At 37.3% G+C, this 14,557-nt stretch overlaps 1 protein-coding gene across 1 annotated transcript in view; it reads left to right on the top strand.

The window, feature by feature from the left end:
- The window catches only part of CFAP47 (cilia and flagella associated protein 47), a gene marked incomplete at both ends in the record, with an annotated part of 442,463 nt that overhangs the window by 374,451 nt on the left and 53,455 nt on the right, over positions 1 to 14,557 (top strand). Inside the window, one exon of the mRNA XM_081081612.1 lies at positions 4,137 to 4,232. Within this exon, the coding sequence (XP_080937738.1) occupies positions 4,137 to 4,232 (96 nt within the window). The remainder of the gene's footprint in view (positions 1 to 4,136; positions 4,233 to 14,557) is intronic.

Below are 14,557 nucleotides of genomic sequence, written 5' to 3' on the forward strand. Positions count from 1 at the left end.
CTGCCACTGCCGGCCTCTGAGCTTGCAGTTTGAAACATTGTTACAAATATAGAAGCTAAACAAAACCCCAGAAACCTGCTTTCAGTCAGCCGGGATCTCAGAGCTGGAGTTGATACAGTGTTTCAATTGTAGAACCCAAACAAACCAGATACCTGCTTTCAGCAGCAGAGGCCTAAGAGCTGGAGCCAGAGCTAAAGCTGGCTCAGAATTAAAAAAAAAGAAAAAGAGGAGCAGTTGGGAGCTTCAGTCACCCGCCAGCCTGAAAACAGCCCTCAGCCCCTCTCCCAGACTGGCCAGGCACCCCAGTGGGGACCCCCACCCTTAAGGGTGTGTGACCAGCTGCAAACAGCCATCATCCCCTCATCCAGGCTGGCCAGGCATCCCAGTGGGGACCCCCACCCTGATCCAGGATACCCTTCAGGGCAAACCAGCCAGCCCCGACCCATGAACCAGGCCTCTATCCTATATAGTAAAAGGGTAATATGCCTCCCAGCACCGGGATCAGTGGAGCCGTGAGGCCTCCTGGCACCGGGATCAGCGTGACAGGGGCCAGCGCCCAAACCCCCTGATCACCGTGCGGCTCTGTGTGTGACAGGGGGCGGGGCCACAACCTTCCTATCCACCCTGCTCTGTTCGTGACAGGGGAAGGCGCCCCAACCCCCTGATCAGCCCTGCTCTGTGCCTGATAGTGGGGAGCTCCCCAACCCCCTGATCGCTCTGCAGCTCTGTGTGTGACAGGAGGCGGGGCCACAACCTCCCTATCGGCCCTGCTCTGTGGGTGATAGAGGGCGGCACCCCAACCCCTCCGCACGGGCCCTGCTCTTTGTGTGATGGGATAGAGCCATAACCTCCCCATCGGCCCTGCCCTGAGTGTGACAGTGGCGGCGCCCCAACCCCTTATCGGCCCTGCTCTGTGGGTGATAGAGGGTGGAGCCCAAACCCCCTGATCGCCCTGCAGCTCTGTGTGTGACAGGGGGCGGTGCCGCAACTCCCCTATTGGCCCTACTCTGTGAGTGACGGGGGGAGCTCCTCAACCCCCTGATCGGCCCTGCTCTATGTGTGATAGTGGGGAGCTCCCCAACCCCCTGATCGACCCTGCTCTGTGCATGACAGGGTACGAAGCCCCAACCCCCCTGATGGGCCCTGCTCTGTGCATGACAGGGAGCAGCGCCCCAACCCCCTGATTGGCCCTGCTCTGTGCATGACAGGGTTCAGAGCCCCAACCCCCCTGATGGGACCTGCTCTGTGCGTGACAGGGGGGAGCTCCCCAACCCCCTGATGGGCCTTGCTCTGTGTGTGACAGGGGGGGGCTCCCCAACCCCCTGATCGACCCTGCTCTGTGCATGACAGGGTAGGGAGCCCCAACCCCCTTGATTGGCCCTGCTCTGTGCGTGACAGGGGGTGGCGCCGCCACCCCCTAATCGGCCCTACCCTGAGCGTGACTGAGGGTGGCATCGCAACCTCCCAATCCGCCCTGCTTTGTGCATGACAGGGGGCGGCGCCCCAACTCCCCAATCAGCCCTGTTCTGAGCCCAACCAAGGGCTGCACCTAGGGATTTGGCCTGCCCTCTGCCACCAGGGAGCGGGCCTAAGCCAGCAGGTTGTTATCTCCTGAGGGGTCCCAGACTGCAAGAGGGCACAGGCCGGGCTGAGGGACCCTCCCTTCCCCCCGAGTGCACAAATTTTTGTGCACCGGGCCTCTAGTAGTACTATATTAAGCTATTGTTTACTCAGTTAGTTATAACCTTCGTTTTCACTAGCAGTAAGATAATAAAGCATACACTATAGCATAGTTATAAGTTAATCACACCTGCAGGACATATAGAGGCACTACTTAGTGTATTCGATTTTACATGTTAGAATTAGTTTATGAAATCTTGTTTCTGGACGCGCTCTGAATCTTAACTAAGGTATCTCCAGGGCTGAATAAATATTGATGTTAAATATGTAGTGATCATTGTAAACTGCCAGTCAAGGTGTGCATAACCTTATACATAAGAAGACAGATAAATAGGTGTAAGAAAAAGTCCCACACTCTCAAAATCTCTCCCAAATTCAGACAATCAGCTATTTCAATATTCGAATGAATAAATAAGCAGCATTGGGAGATTGGAGATTGGTAGGTAGAGAAGTTGAAGTATCAAATGTATAACAGTCTCTTTATATCTTAGTTTCTCTTTTTTCTAACCCAGGATCCAATCAAGGATTATGCACTGCATTTGGTTATCAGGTCTCTTAAGTCTCATTTAATCTAAAGATCCCCTCCTACTTTATTCTGTCTTTTATGATATTGGCATTTTGAAGAGTCCAGGCCAGTTGTCTTATAGAATATTGCACTTTGTGGATTTCCTTGTTGTTTTTTCATTATTTCAAGTTCAAACTAAGCATTTTGGTAAGAATACCATATAGGAGATGTGTATTTCTCATTGTAACACATCAGGAGGCACCAAATGTCAGTCCCATTATGGGGAAGCTAAGTTTAATCACTTGGTTAAGGTCATGTCTTCCAGACTGTTTGTTATAGTATAAAGGTCATCTTTTTCCCTTATAACTAATAATAAATAATTTTGGGGGGATAATTTGAGACAATATGAATACCTTCCTGCCTTATAACCTTTCCTTGATGGTTTTAATATCCATTAACTTTCCCTACCAATATTAATTATTATGTCTATTATCCTTGCTGATTTTATTAGCTTGGATATATACTGAGAGGCCAGATTATTATGACCACCTGACGTTTGTAGGCAAATTAGCCGTACACCGCATCGTATGGGATAGAGAAGCTGAAGGCCTGTTCAAACACCTTTGCTGTCTGCAGTTACCAAGATAAAACGTCTCCAATTCGCACAGGAACACAAGGATTGGACAGTTGAGCATTGGAAAAAAGTCATGTGGTTCGATGAATCACATTTCCAGTTGCATCATGCAGATGGCAGAGTGAGAATTTGGGGAAACAGCATGAAAACATGCACCCCACATGCATGAGTACAACCCTTCAAGCTGGTGGGGCAGTGTTATGGTTTAGGGCATGTTTTCCTGGCATGATTTGGGCTCTTTAATTCGTATGGAACAACGTCTGACTAGCACAACATGCCTAAGTATCGTTGCTGATCAAGTTCATCCTATCATGTTGATGGCGTATCCCAATGGAGATGGCTTCTTCCAACAAGACAATGCGCCATGCCGCGGTGCTCACATTGTGCAGGAGTGGTTTCAAGAACATGAGGGAGACTTTACCTTGCTTAGGTGGCCCCCACAATCACCAGATCTCAATCCAATTGAGCATTTGTGGGACGAAGTGACAAGAGCCATCAGGCAGCTGGTTCCACAACCATCAAGTCTCACAGAACTGGACAGTGCCATTCATCTGGCATGGTGTCAGATTCCTCGCATCACCTTTCAACATCTCGTGGAGTCAATGCCAGGAAGAATCGCCACAGTATTGATGGTAAAAGGTGGCCCAACAAAGTACTGATGGGGTGGTCATAATAATCTGGCCACTCAGTGTGTGTGTGTGTGTGTGTGTGTGTGTATGTATCTATATAGATAGATATAGATATATATAAATATATATATACATATATACATATATAGGTATATAGAGATATATAGATATACTATTTTACTGTATGTTGCAAAATCCCCTTCATAGCGATTGTAACATTATTCATTCCCATTTCTTTCCAAGGATAGTGTCAGCTGATATCTAGTTCAATATACTTAAAGTTATAAATGCCTATGCTGACAAAGATTTTATCTTTTATAAATGGTAGCCCTGAAAGCAATTACCTGTTATGTAGCCAGTTAGTATGTCTTGGATAATTGACTGATTTTGTAATTATTGGTTTAAATTTTTGTTAGTTTCATAAATGTATATTTATGCATATGTAAATATTAACTACTACGATCCAAATTAAATTGTTGGCTCAAACAGGGTCCCAGTAATATCTGTTATTTGAGTAGTTTAAATAAAAATTCCACGGATTTATGAGTTGATTTTATAATGTTTTAAAAATAATCATGTGAGAAATTTGTCATTAGAGGAGAGTTTTGATTCAGTTTCAGTCTCCACTGATATTTTTTTTCTCTTAAATGTGACATTGAAGTGTAATATTTCTTTATACTTTTATTAGATCGGGAAATGCCAAAGAATCTCACCCTTGGCATTCAGTGCGATAGCTTCCTCATTGAGACTGCTGCCTTCAAGCTTAGTATGGATCAATCACACGGTACAGAATTTCTACCTTATATTCTGTTATTCTATCTGCTATCACATTTTAGAGAAGATGAACTATGTCTGATGTCTTAATAAATATTTGATAAAAATTAAATGCACCAATTAAAAATTTTGACAAATTTTAATAAGTTGATAGAAAAACATGGATAGTGTAAACTTTTTGTATATTCATTTTATCTTTGCTATTTTTCTTTATATATCACATAAGTACAACTTGTAAAGTAGTAGACTATCCTACCACTTAATCCATAAGTGTGTGAGCCAAAGATGATTTTGGAAAATTAAAAATAGCTAGTGTACTAAAGTTACTCATACTTATGAAAAATAATTGCATCTTTGCAAAGCTAATGATTCCCTGAAAAATTATTACAGGGTAGACATCTATTTTACGTATATTAATCATCCCACCTTCATACTGATGAATAGGAAAAAAATCTAAAGCATAAGAAATAATTAAGTTGCTTAACAATCAAAAGCCCCCAAAATATGAATTTCTTTAAAATGTTTTAAAATAATGTTTTTAATTGCAAAAAAATCTAATAATAGTTATGTAAATATGATAAAATATTAATTATATTAACATAATGCAGAAGTGGTAACTGAAATCAGTAACCACTACTAACACCCCAATACAAATAGGTTCATGACTTTCATTTATATTTACTGTATTCATTTCTATCAGCATCCTAAATCTCATTAATTCACAACTCCATGAGGTGGGTGTTAGTATTATTGTTATTGAATCAAGGAGATTGCAATTCAACAACATTAACTTACATTAAATCAAAACAGTTGCTTAATGGCAAAGTTGAACTTCTTGTATATTACTTCAAACTCTTCTTTTATTTATTTGCAATATATTAAAAGGAGTAAAACAACCTTTCAAAAAAGAGGAAGTACAGATGGCCAAAGAATGAAACTATGTTCAAGATCACTAATATTTAAATAGATGTTGATTTAAATGATAGCCTCCTAAATATCGCCCCCCCTTTATTATATACCATACTGTAGCACTAGAGAACAAGGTGCTGCTTTATAAATCTACATATGCATAAAATTCACTCTATGACCTTGGGAAGGGCAGCCAAAATACAGGGATTAGGCTTTAAACTTCTTAGTCTGGGAATTTGTGTTCTGGTTTTGACTTTACCATGGGAAACTGTATTAGCTTGAGCTATTTTCTGTACTTTCTAGACCCCATTTTGGACATTATAAAGAATGAAAAATCAATTTTACCTAATAAGAGATTTATTTGAAGTACAAATGCAATTACTTATGTGAATACATGTCTAAGCCCTAATTTATATATAAGTATGGGTTCTTAGTATTGTTTGTATAAGTGAAGATAGCTAAATACAAAGATTATTCCTGATTTTTTATTCTTGTTGTTTTATAACAAACTAGAGGCCCAGTGCACGAATTTGTGCATGGGTGGGGTCGCTTGGCCTGGCCGGCGATCAGGGCCAATTGGGGCCGTCTCGCCCAGTCCTGTTTGGGGCTGATCGGGGCAGCCAGCTGCAGGGAGGGACTGCAGGAGGTTGGCCAGCTGTAGGAGGTTGGCTGTAGGAATGCACTGACCACCAGGGGGAAGCTTCTGCATTGAGTGTCTTCCCCCTGGTTGTCAGTGCATGTCATAGCGACCAGTTGACTGGTCATTCAATCATTCGGTCACTTAGGCTTTTATATATATACCGTAGATAAGACCTAGTACACTGCCAGTACATGCCAGGGAATATATTTCATATATTTCTGAAAAATGAATTTAAAAATAAGTAACAATTTTTTGCTTCTGAAATTCATTTGTCATCTAGGTGAAACATTTACTAGACAAATTATTTTAATTTTCATCAATTGCTTATTGATTAAATAGTCTTGTTACCGTGGTGAATACCAGTTTTCTTGAAATGGATTTTTTACAGAATAGTAGATATCTATTTCTGTATTTATATTAAATCTATATTTTAAAGTATCCAACTTTGTACGTATATCTATATTTTTAAAATAATCAAACCTTGTTCTTCCTTATCATATCCCTAATTCTTTATATTCTCTATTTTATTCAACATTTTAATTTTTAAAATATCACCAAATTTCAGTTATTCATTCATATTCCACCTTTACAAATTTTGGCACATCTTTGTGTCACCTAAATGATTATTTACTTAATAGTATTTTAATGGAAAACAGTGTTACTTGCCATGAGCAATAGCAATGTACTGTTTGCCAGGGTCTATTTAAGTGCTTTATAAATAGTAATTGCTTTAGTCCTCCCAACAGTATGATAGATTCTATTAATACCCCGATGTTAGAGATGAATATACCGAGACATGTAGGAGTTAGTTCCAAGGTCACACCCCCAATATATGCTGGAGCTTGGCTTTGAATGTAGGACTTGTGCTCCTACCCAATCACTCAATACAGTCATAAATAGAAGATAGTTGTAAAACATCAATCAATAAATAATGAAATAAAAATTTTAAATATCTTCATATTTCACTCAGAAGTATTATAATTATCACTGTTGCAAAACAGTTTTCCTGGGAAGCAGTCTCTGAGGAGGAGGTTATTGTGCAGGACATTTATTAGGGAGTGCTCTCATGGTCTACACCACTGGGGGAAGAAAATGAAACAAGACTGAACAGAGGGAGAAGATAGGTATAAAGGTTTCAGATAAAACATGGCAAGCACTGAAATTACTATAGCTCTTCAGAGTTGCCCCAATTTGGGATGAGGAGGCCAGGATATAGCTTCATCCTCCCTCCCCCACTGCCCACATCAATCCATTGTTAAGTGCAGTCTACCCTGAAAAGGAGTTTCAGTGACTCTTCAGCTGAAGACAGTTCTCACAAAGCGCTGATATCTAGGTACTGTATGCTGGCCATAATCTCGATAGCTTGGCATATGAAGTCATGAAGATATATCTCTCTTTTTACTAGAAGTATTACTTACTTTTCCTGATACATACCTCAATAATTATAAATATGGTGACATGTAGGAGTCAAGGGCCATTTTATTCATTATATATACCAGATCATCCTAGCACCTTTTATAGAAAAAGCATCCTGTCCTTCATTGAATTACAGTAACACTTTTCTCCCAAATCCAGTGACAGTATGTTTATGAGTCTGTTTCTGGACTCTCTCTTCAGTTCCAGTTGTTTATTCTTCTGTCTTTGCAATAATATCATACTGTCTTAACTTTTACAACTCTATGACAAGTCTGGATGTGGTAACATAAGTCTTCGAAAATATTCCTGGTCTTTAACATTTTCTTAGTTATTCTAGATCCTTTGCACTTTCATGAGTTTTAGAATTTCCAGATACACCCCTGCTAGGACTTTAATTTGAATTGTATTGGAACTATACATTGATATGGGGGCAACTAGCATCTGAGAAATATTGAGTTATTGGGTCTTTTAATCTAAGAACATGGTACCTCCCTCCATTTATCCAAGTGGCTTTCTTTCTTTCAGATTTATTCTAAAGCCCATATTATCTTCCTGATTTGATATGTTAACATTGTCATGACTACACTGCCATATATACTTGGGTTCTTTCTGGGTTATCTCTACTATTCCACTAAACCTGTCTTAAAGACCAAAACTACACTGTCTCCATTAGAGAGGCTTTATAATGTGCCTTAATATGTGTGTAAGGATACCTCTTTCACATTACATTCTCTTTTCAGAGTTTTATTGGCTATTCTCCCCTGTTTCATTATCCATATGAACTTTATACTAAACTTGACTACTTTTGGAAAGAAATCTGATAGAATATTTATTAGGGTTATTTAAAATTTAAATTATAACTAAATTATAATTTATATATATATAATTAAAATTAATTTATAACTTAAATTACAACTGTACATGTAGGAAAAAATGACATTTCTGTGATAACTGAAACTATATCAATATACACTTTATGGATTTTTATTAGTTCACCAACTTTGTGTCTTCAGAAATGCTTAAATTTTATTTTTTAAATATTTGTTGCATGTGTTCTAATGATCAAAGCATGCTCAAATCCATTTTAGAGCACCTCTCAAAACAGTGATAGTATTAACAATATAGCTCACTCTTTTTGTGCTTTGATAGCAACAAAAAATATACAATTTGTCGTCTCATAATACAAGCTACTTTTGTGATTATTTATACTTAATATTTTATTTCTGAATTTAAATGCAAGAGCTCACTGTTATATTTTCTCATATGGCTTTCTAGATAATATAAAGGCTTTAGTTAAAACTATAAGTTTTCTCTGCTGAAGAAGGAAAATCCTTTAATCATTTTCATGAGAAAGATTAATATACTTAAAAGTATTATTACATAATGACTATTCTATCTCTTTAGTGCTCTTGATATTCCATGATATAATGGCTAGCAATCAGCACACTATTCAAAACATTTTACACAATCTTAATAATTTCTATAAGGGCTAATTAAGTTTTATCTTTAATCTAAAATAAAATATTTAGAGCCTTAATTTAGATTGTTGTCATCAGAGTAATCACAATATCAAGGAATCCTTTTCTGGTTAGATAATGATTCCTCGCAGAAAAGCAGATGGGAAGGATACATTTGACCATGTTGCTCTATTCCACTTAATCTTTTTCTTTAAAACAGCAGGTATATATGTTTTTACATAATTTTATATATGTATTATTAAAATTAACCAGACATAATTTTAGTTAGTGCCATTTTCATTTAACTTTAAAAAATTTCAGTATTCCACTTTATTTTTTCTTAAATCTTTATTGTTGAAAGTATAGTGGGGCCTTGACTTACAAGTGTCCCGACTAATGAGTTTTTCGATATATGAGCCGTCTCTCAGCCGATTTTTTGCTTTGAGTTGTGAGCTAAAATTCGGGTTATGAGCCAGCTTCAGATACCCCACTGCTAGTTGGCATAGCGAACGTCACAGTGAACGCCACAACATCAGCCCAGCATCACGTGTCTCACTCGTTCACTGTTGATTTGACATACGAGTAATTTGAGTTATGAGCTCTGTCACGGAACGAATTAAACTCGTAAGTTAAGGCCCCACTGTATTACATATGTCCCCTTTTTTTCCCCATTGACCTCTTCTAGCCTACCCCAGTCTCCCACCCCAGGCCTTCACCACCCTATTGTCTGTGTCCATGGGTTATACACATATGCAAACAAGTTCTTTGGTTGATCTCTTCCCACCCACTCTATCTCCCCTGCCTTCCCTCTGAGGTCCTAAAGACTTTTCATGCTTATATGTCTCTACATCTATTTTTTTCATCAGTTCATTTTTTTTTCATTACCTTTTATATATGAGTGAGATCATGTGATACTTATTTTTCTCTGGCTAACATATTTTGCTTAGCATAATACTCTCCAGGTCCATCCATACTGTTGCAAATGGTAAGAGTTCTTTCTTTTTTATAGCGGCATAGTATACCATTGTTTAAATGTGTCACAGCTTTTTATCCACTCATCTGGGCACTTGATTTTTTTTCAAATCTTAGCTATTGTAAATTGTGTTGCTATGAACATGGGGGTACATATATTCTTCTGATTGGTGTTTCTGATTTCTAAAAGTAGGATCACTGGGTCAAATGGGAGTCCCATTTTTAGTGTGTTTTTTTAAATATATTTTTATTGACTTCAGAGGAAGGGAGAGGGAAAGAGAGACAGAAACATCAATGGTGAGAGAGAATCATTGATCGACTGCCTCCTGCATGCCCCCCAACAGGGAACGAGCCCACAACCTGGGCATGTGCCCTTGACCAGAATTGAACCCTGGACCCTTCAGTCCACAGGCCAATGTTCTATCCACTGAGCCAAACCAGCCAGGGCCATTTTCTGTTTTTTTGAGGAAATTCCATACTGTTTCCCACAGTGGGATGTAATCAATACCTTTGTGATCTTTGCCTATATAAATCTGATGTGGGGCTAGGGAGGACACTGTGAGATTTGGAGTGCATGGCCCCCTCTTAGTCCTGGATTGCAATAAATGTGACTCTTTAATTCAACTTCTTGAGGCGTCCTTCTGTGATTCACGGGGTACATTACAATACTACTCATATTACTTATCTATAGTCTTTAAGTGATGACACAAACCACTCAACTTAAATGTTTGTTTTCACAAAATTATTGCATAAATTCACAAGAGAGCATTCCACAATTACAGCTTGGTTATATTGCCGGTGAATGAAAGCCAAAATTCTTCTCCAGAATAAAATAATACAATTTTCTTTATTTTTATGTCATTATATTTCATATAAATTATACATAATCCTCAAAATGAGAAAGTGTATTTTTAAACAACATGAGTTATGCCAATAATGATTCATTAAGGTGAATTAATCAGCATTAATCCAGATAATAAATGTGAATCCGAAACTCTGTCTCAAAGCATTTTCTGCATATAGAGGGATATACAAATGTATAGGATAATAATTTTCCTTTAGTTGTTGTTGCTACTACTTTTATTATTAACATTAATATCATTTTAATTTTGGAATCCTTGTTACAATCAATAGAAATGACATACCCAAGGATATATCTTTTAGAACTTAAATAGCTTTAAAGGCAATCACCATGATTTCCTAGAAAGAGCTATCTATATTCACTGTTTCTACTTCTTTGTCTCTATTCTCAATGGTCTAACTCACTTCAGTGAAGATTTAATCTTAACAACTCAACTGAAATTGCTTTTGTCAAGAAAATCATGATTTGCATATTGCAATATCTATAGGTCAATGCTATGTCCTTATTTTACTATACTTCTTAGTAGCATTTGGTATAGTTGACTTTTCTCTCCTTGAATTGTCATATTGACTTGGCTTTTGGTTTTCCTCCTATGTCATTGTTCATTCTTTCTGAGTCTTCTATTCTGTCTCTTATCTGCGATCAGAACTCTAGGTGTTGCCTTGATTTAGTGTTCAGCCTTACCTCTTCTCCAGTTATATTATCCTTCTGATCATTTCTTTCAGGCTGTGCATACTATCCACCCACCATAAACTCTTAATTTATATCTCTAGCTCCATACTTGAGTTTTAACTGCATGGATATTTAGTAGGTATCTCTTACTAAATATTACTCTTGATACACTTGTCCCCTCACCCTTAGGCTAATTTGTTCCTCAAAGGTTTCTCCATCTCAGTTGATGACACTATTATTTATCTAGTTTATCTTGCTGAAAACCTAGGAGTCATACTTGATTCATTTTCTCTTTGCAAATTTCCAGCCCATCAGTAAATGAATACTTTTTTTCTTAGGTGCTAGAAAAGACAGTTTAGAATAAATTGCTCAGATAGTAAAATGAAAGGAAAATTATATTCTTTTCCATGAGTTTTGGAATCAAACAAAATGTGAGTTAGAAAGTGAAATTTTGTTTTGTAAAATGGAATATACTCTTTCAATTTTTATTGCTCTGATAATATTTTTATTATGTTGGGCTCAAGTATCAAGTGCCTGTTTTGGGAAAACAGTAAAACATGCTTAAAATTGAGCCACGTGCATAAAATATAGAAGAAATTGTGGCATAACTAATGAATGAAGATCACTGACACAGAAACCACTGGTATGGAAGAACATAGAATACATTAGCTTCTCTGCAAGAGCCTCAAAGAGATGGATACTGTAAAGAAAGTTTGGAGACATAGTATAGGTGGTGACAGCTTTAGCACATTTGGGTCACTTGAGAAACAATGTAATTTTGTAGTCTTCACATTTTTGTTTTAATTTTTAGACTCTGATAAGTGAAAATACGTTCTAAGCCATGCCTTATGACCTGTTTGTACATTCTAAAAAACAAAATTTCTCTTTTATACTACACAAATATTAAATTTATCATTATGTTTGTTTTGGTATGAAAAAATATCAGAGTCCAATTCCAAGGTACATATTACATTCAGTCAGTGAGGTTAATTAAAATTTCTTATCGTTTCAAACCTTTATTTAATTTAAAGAAAAAAAAAATCCCAGAAATAAGAAAGTATGTTAGCTGAGAAGAATTTAAAATGAAAATCAATATGGATCTGCCAAATGTAATCAGATCTCTATTTATGTGATATGTCAAAAATCCAATTACACCTGAATTGAAATTGTTTTTTCCTTCTTTTAGCTGACATCCCTTTGCATATTTAAGTTTAAAAGTAAGATTAAATGGATATAAATTGCATGCTCTCCATGAGCAGAAAATAAGTACACAACTGAAATTCTCTCCTATCGAAAGCTCTATGGACAAGTCATAATTAAATCTTATAGAATGATTAGACGTATATTTTTTTTAGTTATCTCATAAAATGGATATGATGAATGCACTTTATGAAACATCCTTTTAGTATTTCCCTGTTGTGTCTACGCACAACCACTCATTACCTTTTGCCAGTTTTCTTCTTCCTGAATCTTGGTAGCTGTAATGGATTTCCTTTCCTATAGTAACTGGGCATTTAACGGAATCCCTGGTCCCTTGATAAGAGCAGAAAGAGCCACCCTAGCTGGTTTGGTTCACTGGATAGAGTGTTGGCCTGCGGAGTGAAGGGTCCCAAGTTTAATTCCAGTCAAGGGCACATGCCTAGGTTGCTGGCTCGATCCCTGGTGAGAGAGTGCAGGAGGCAGCTGATCGATGATTCTCTCTCATCATTGATGTTTTTATCTCTCTCTCCTTTTCCCTTCCTCTCTCAAATAAAAAATATATGTATTTTAAAAGAGCAGAAGGAGCCATCATTAAGTGCTATTCATTTTATTATCACATGTAAATGGTGCTAAGATCTTTATCACAACTTCCCTCATGAAGAAAATATAATTGTTTCTAATATTTGTACATAATCCAATATAGATTTTCTGTCCATTTATATATTATGATTCTCTTAGTTTTATAATTTATTTTGGGATGACATAAAATGCCACAAAATATTAAAATGTAAAAATCAAAGAATATAAATAAATTAATTAGGATACTTAATGCCACTATTAATAATAGTGAAGTGATGAGGATTTTTCTGATTGTATGGAACCAGTGAGTTCTCAGGGAAGAGTCAGGTTTTAAGAAGGTACAGAAAACATTTAGATAGCTTCATTTATTTTTTTTAAATATATATTTTATTTATTTTTTACAGAGAGGAAGGGAGAGAGATAGAGAGCTAGAAACATCGATGAGAGAGAAACATCGATCAGCTGCCTCCTGCACGCCCCCCACTCGGGACGTGCCTGCAACCCAGGTACATGCCCTTGACCGGAATTGAACCTGGGACCCTTCAGTCCGCAGGCCGACGCTCTGTCCACTGAGCCAAACCAGTTTCGGCTAGATAGCTTCATTTAATGTCTAATGTTGATTTTAGTTAACATATATCATGTATTTTGACATCAATAATAAAAATGTTATTTGCAAAAATTATGTTTTTGATTTAAATGTTCCCACTAATGAAGTTGAAAATGTCTTCAAAACTCAGTGTTTAGTGACATTTATTGATGTGTGCTGCTGCCTGCACATAAAGCAGGCCCAGATCTCCAGACAATTGTCATGAATGTTTACTAAATTATGTTGGCAACTGAGCATAATTTCACATTTTAAATAAAATTTCCCTTCCTATTATATCAAGTGACCAATTTTCTCACAAATGAGTTCAGGTTCCAATCACATAGATTTATAATTAACATTTATAGCATTTATTTCCTAACTAGCCAGTGAAGCTACTGATTCTATTGGGGGCAAGGGGTTGACACCAAAAACAACAAAGCTACAGCTCTTGGTATACAAAGATGCCTGGATGCCTGTCCTTCAGAGAAATCTCTATAACCGAAAATTTAGACCAACTTATACCACTAGAACATTTCTATCATGAGAACAGAAATTAAACGTATTTAAATAGTTTATAAAGTCTGGGCTTGTAAAATGGAGCCCAAGGCACTGTGCCATTTCTCTTTTCCACCATTATATGCAGTGTTTTAGTTTCACAAATATAGGTACATATTCTAACAAAGAAAGGACTGCTTAAGAGTTATAGAACATAAGGCTTTTAAAACAGGTAGCATGGTATGTATAGATGCATAGATAGAGAGAAAGGACTGTAGAGAAATACAATTGTGAGTGCATGGACTTTTGATAGAACTTGATTTTCCTTTAGTAAAATTTGATATAATAAAATTTACTGCAGTGAATTAAAACCTGATAACTACTACTGACATTCATCATTTCCTCCCCTTCTCATAATTGATACTGTGTCATTAAGTATATTTAGTCAAATCAGAGTCTTGTCTGATTCTTCCATTATATTGATCACTCTAATTTTGTTTTCATCCATGTGCCTTGTGATCCCTCCCATTATATCAGAAAGCTCTCT

Source organism: Myotis nattereri, assembly GCF_964212035.1.
Source record: "Myotis nattereri genome assembly, chromosome: X".
Taxonomy (NCBI): Eukaryota; Metazoa; Chordata; class Mammalia; order Chiroptera; family Vespertilionidae; genus Myotis; species Myotis nattereri.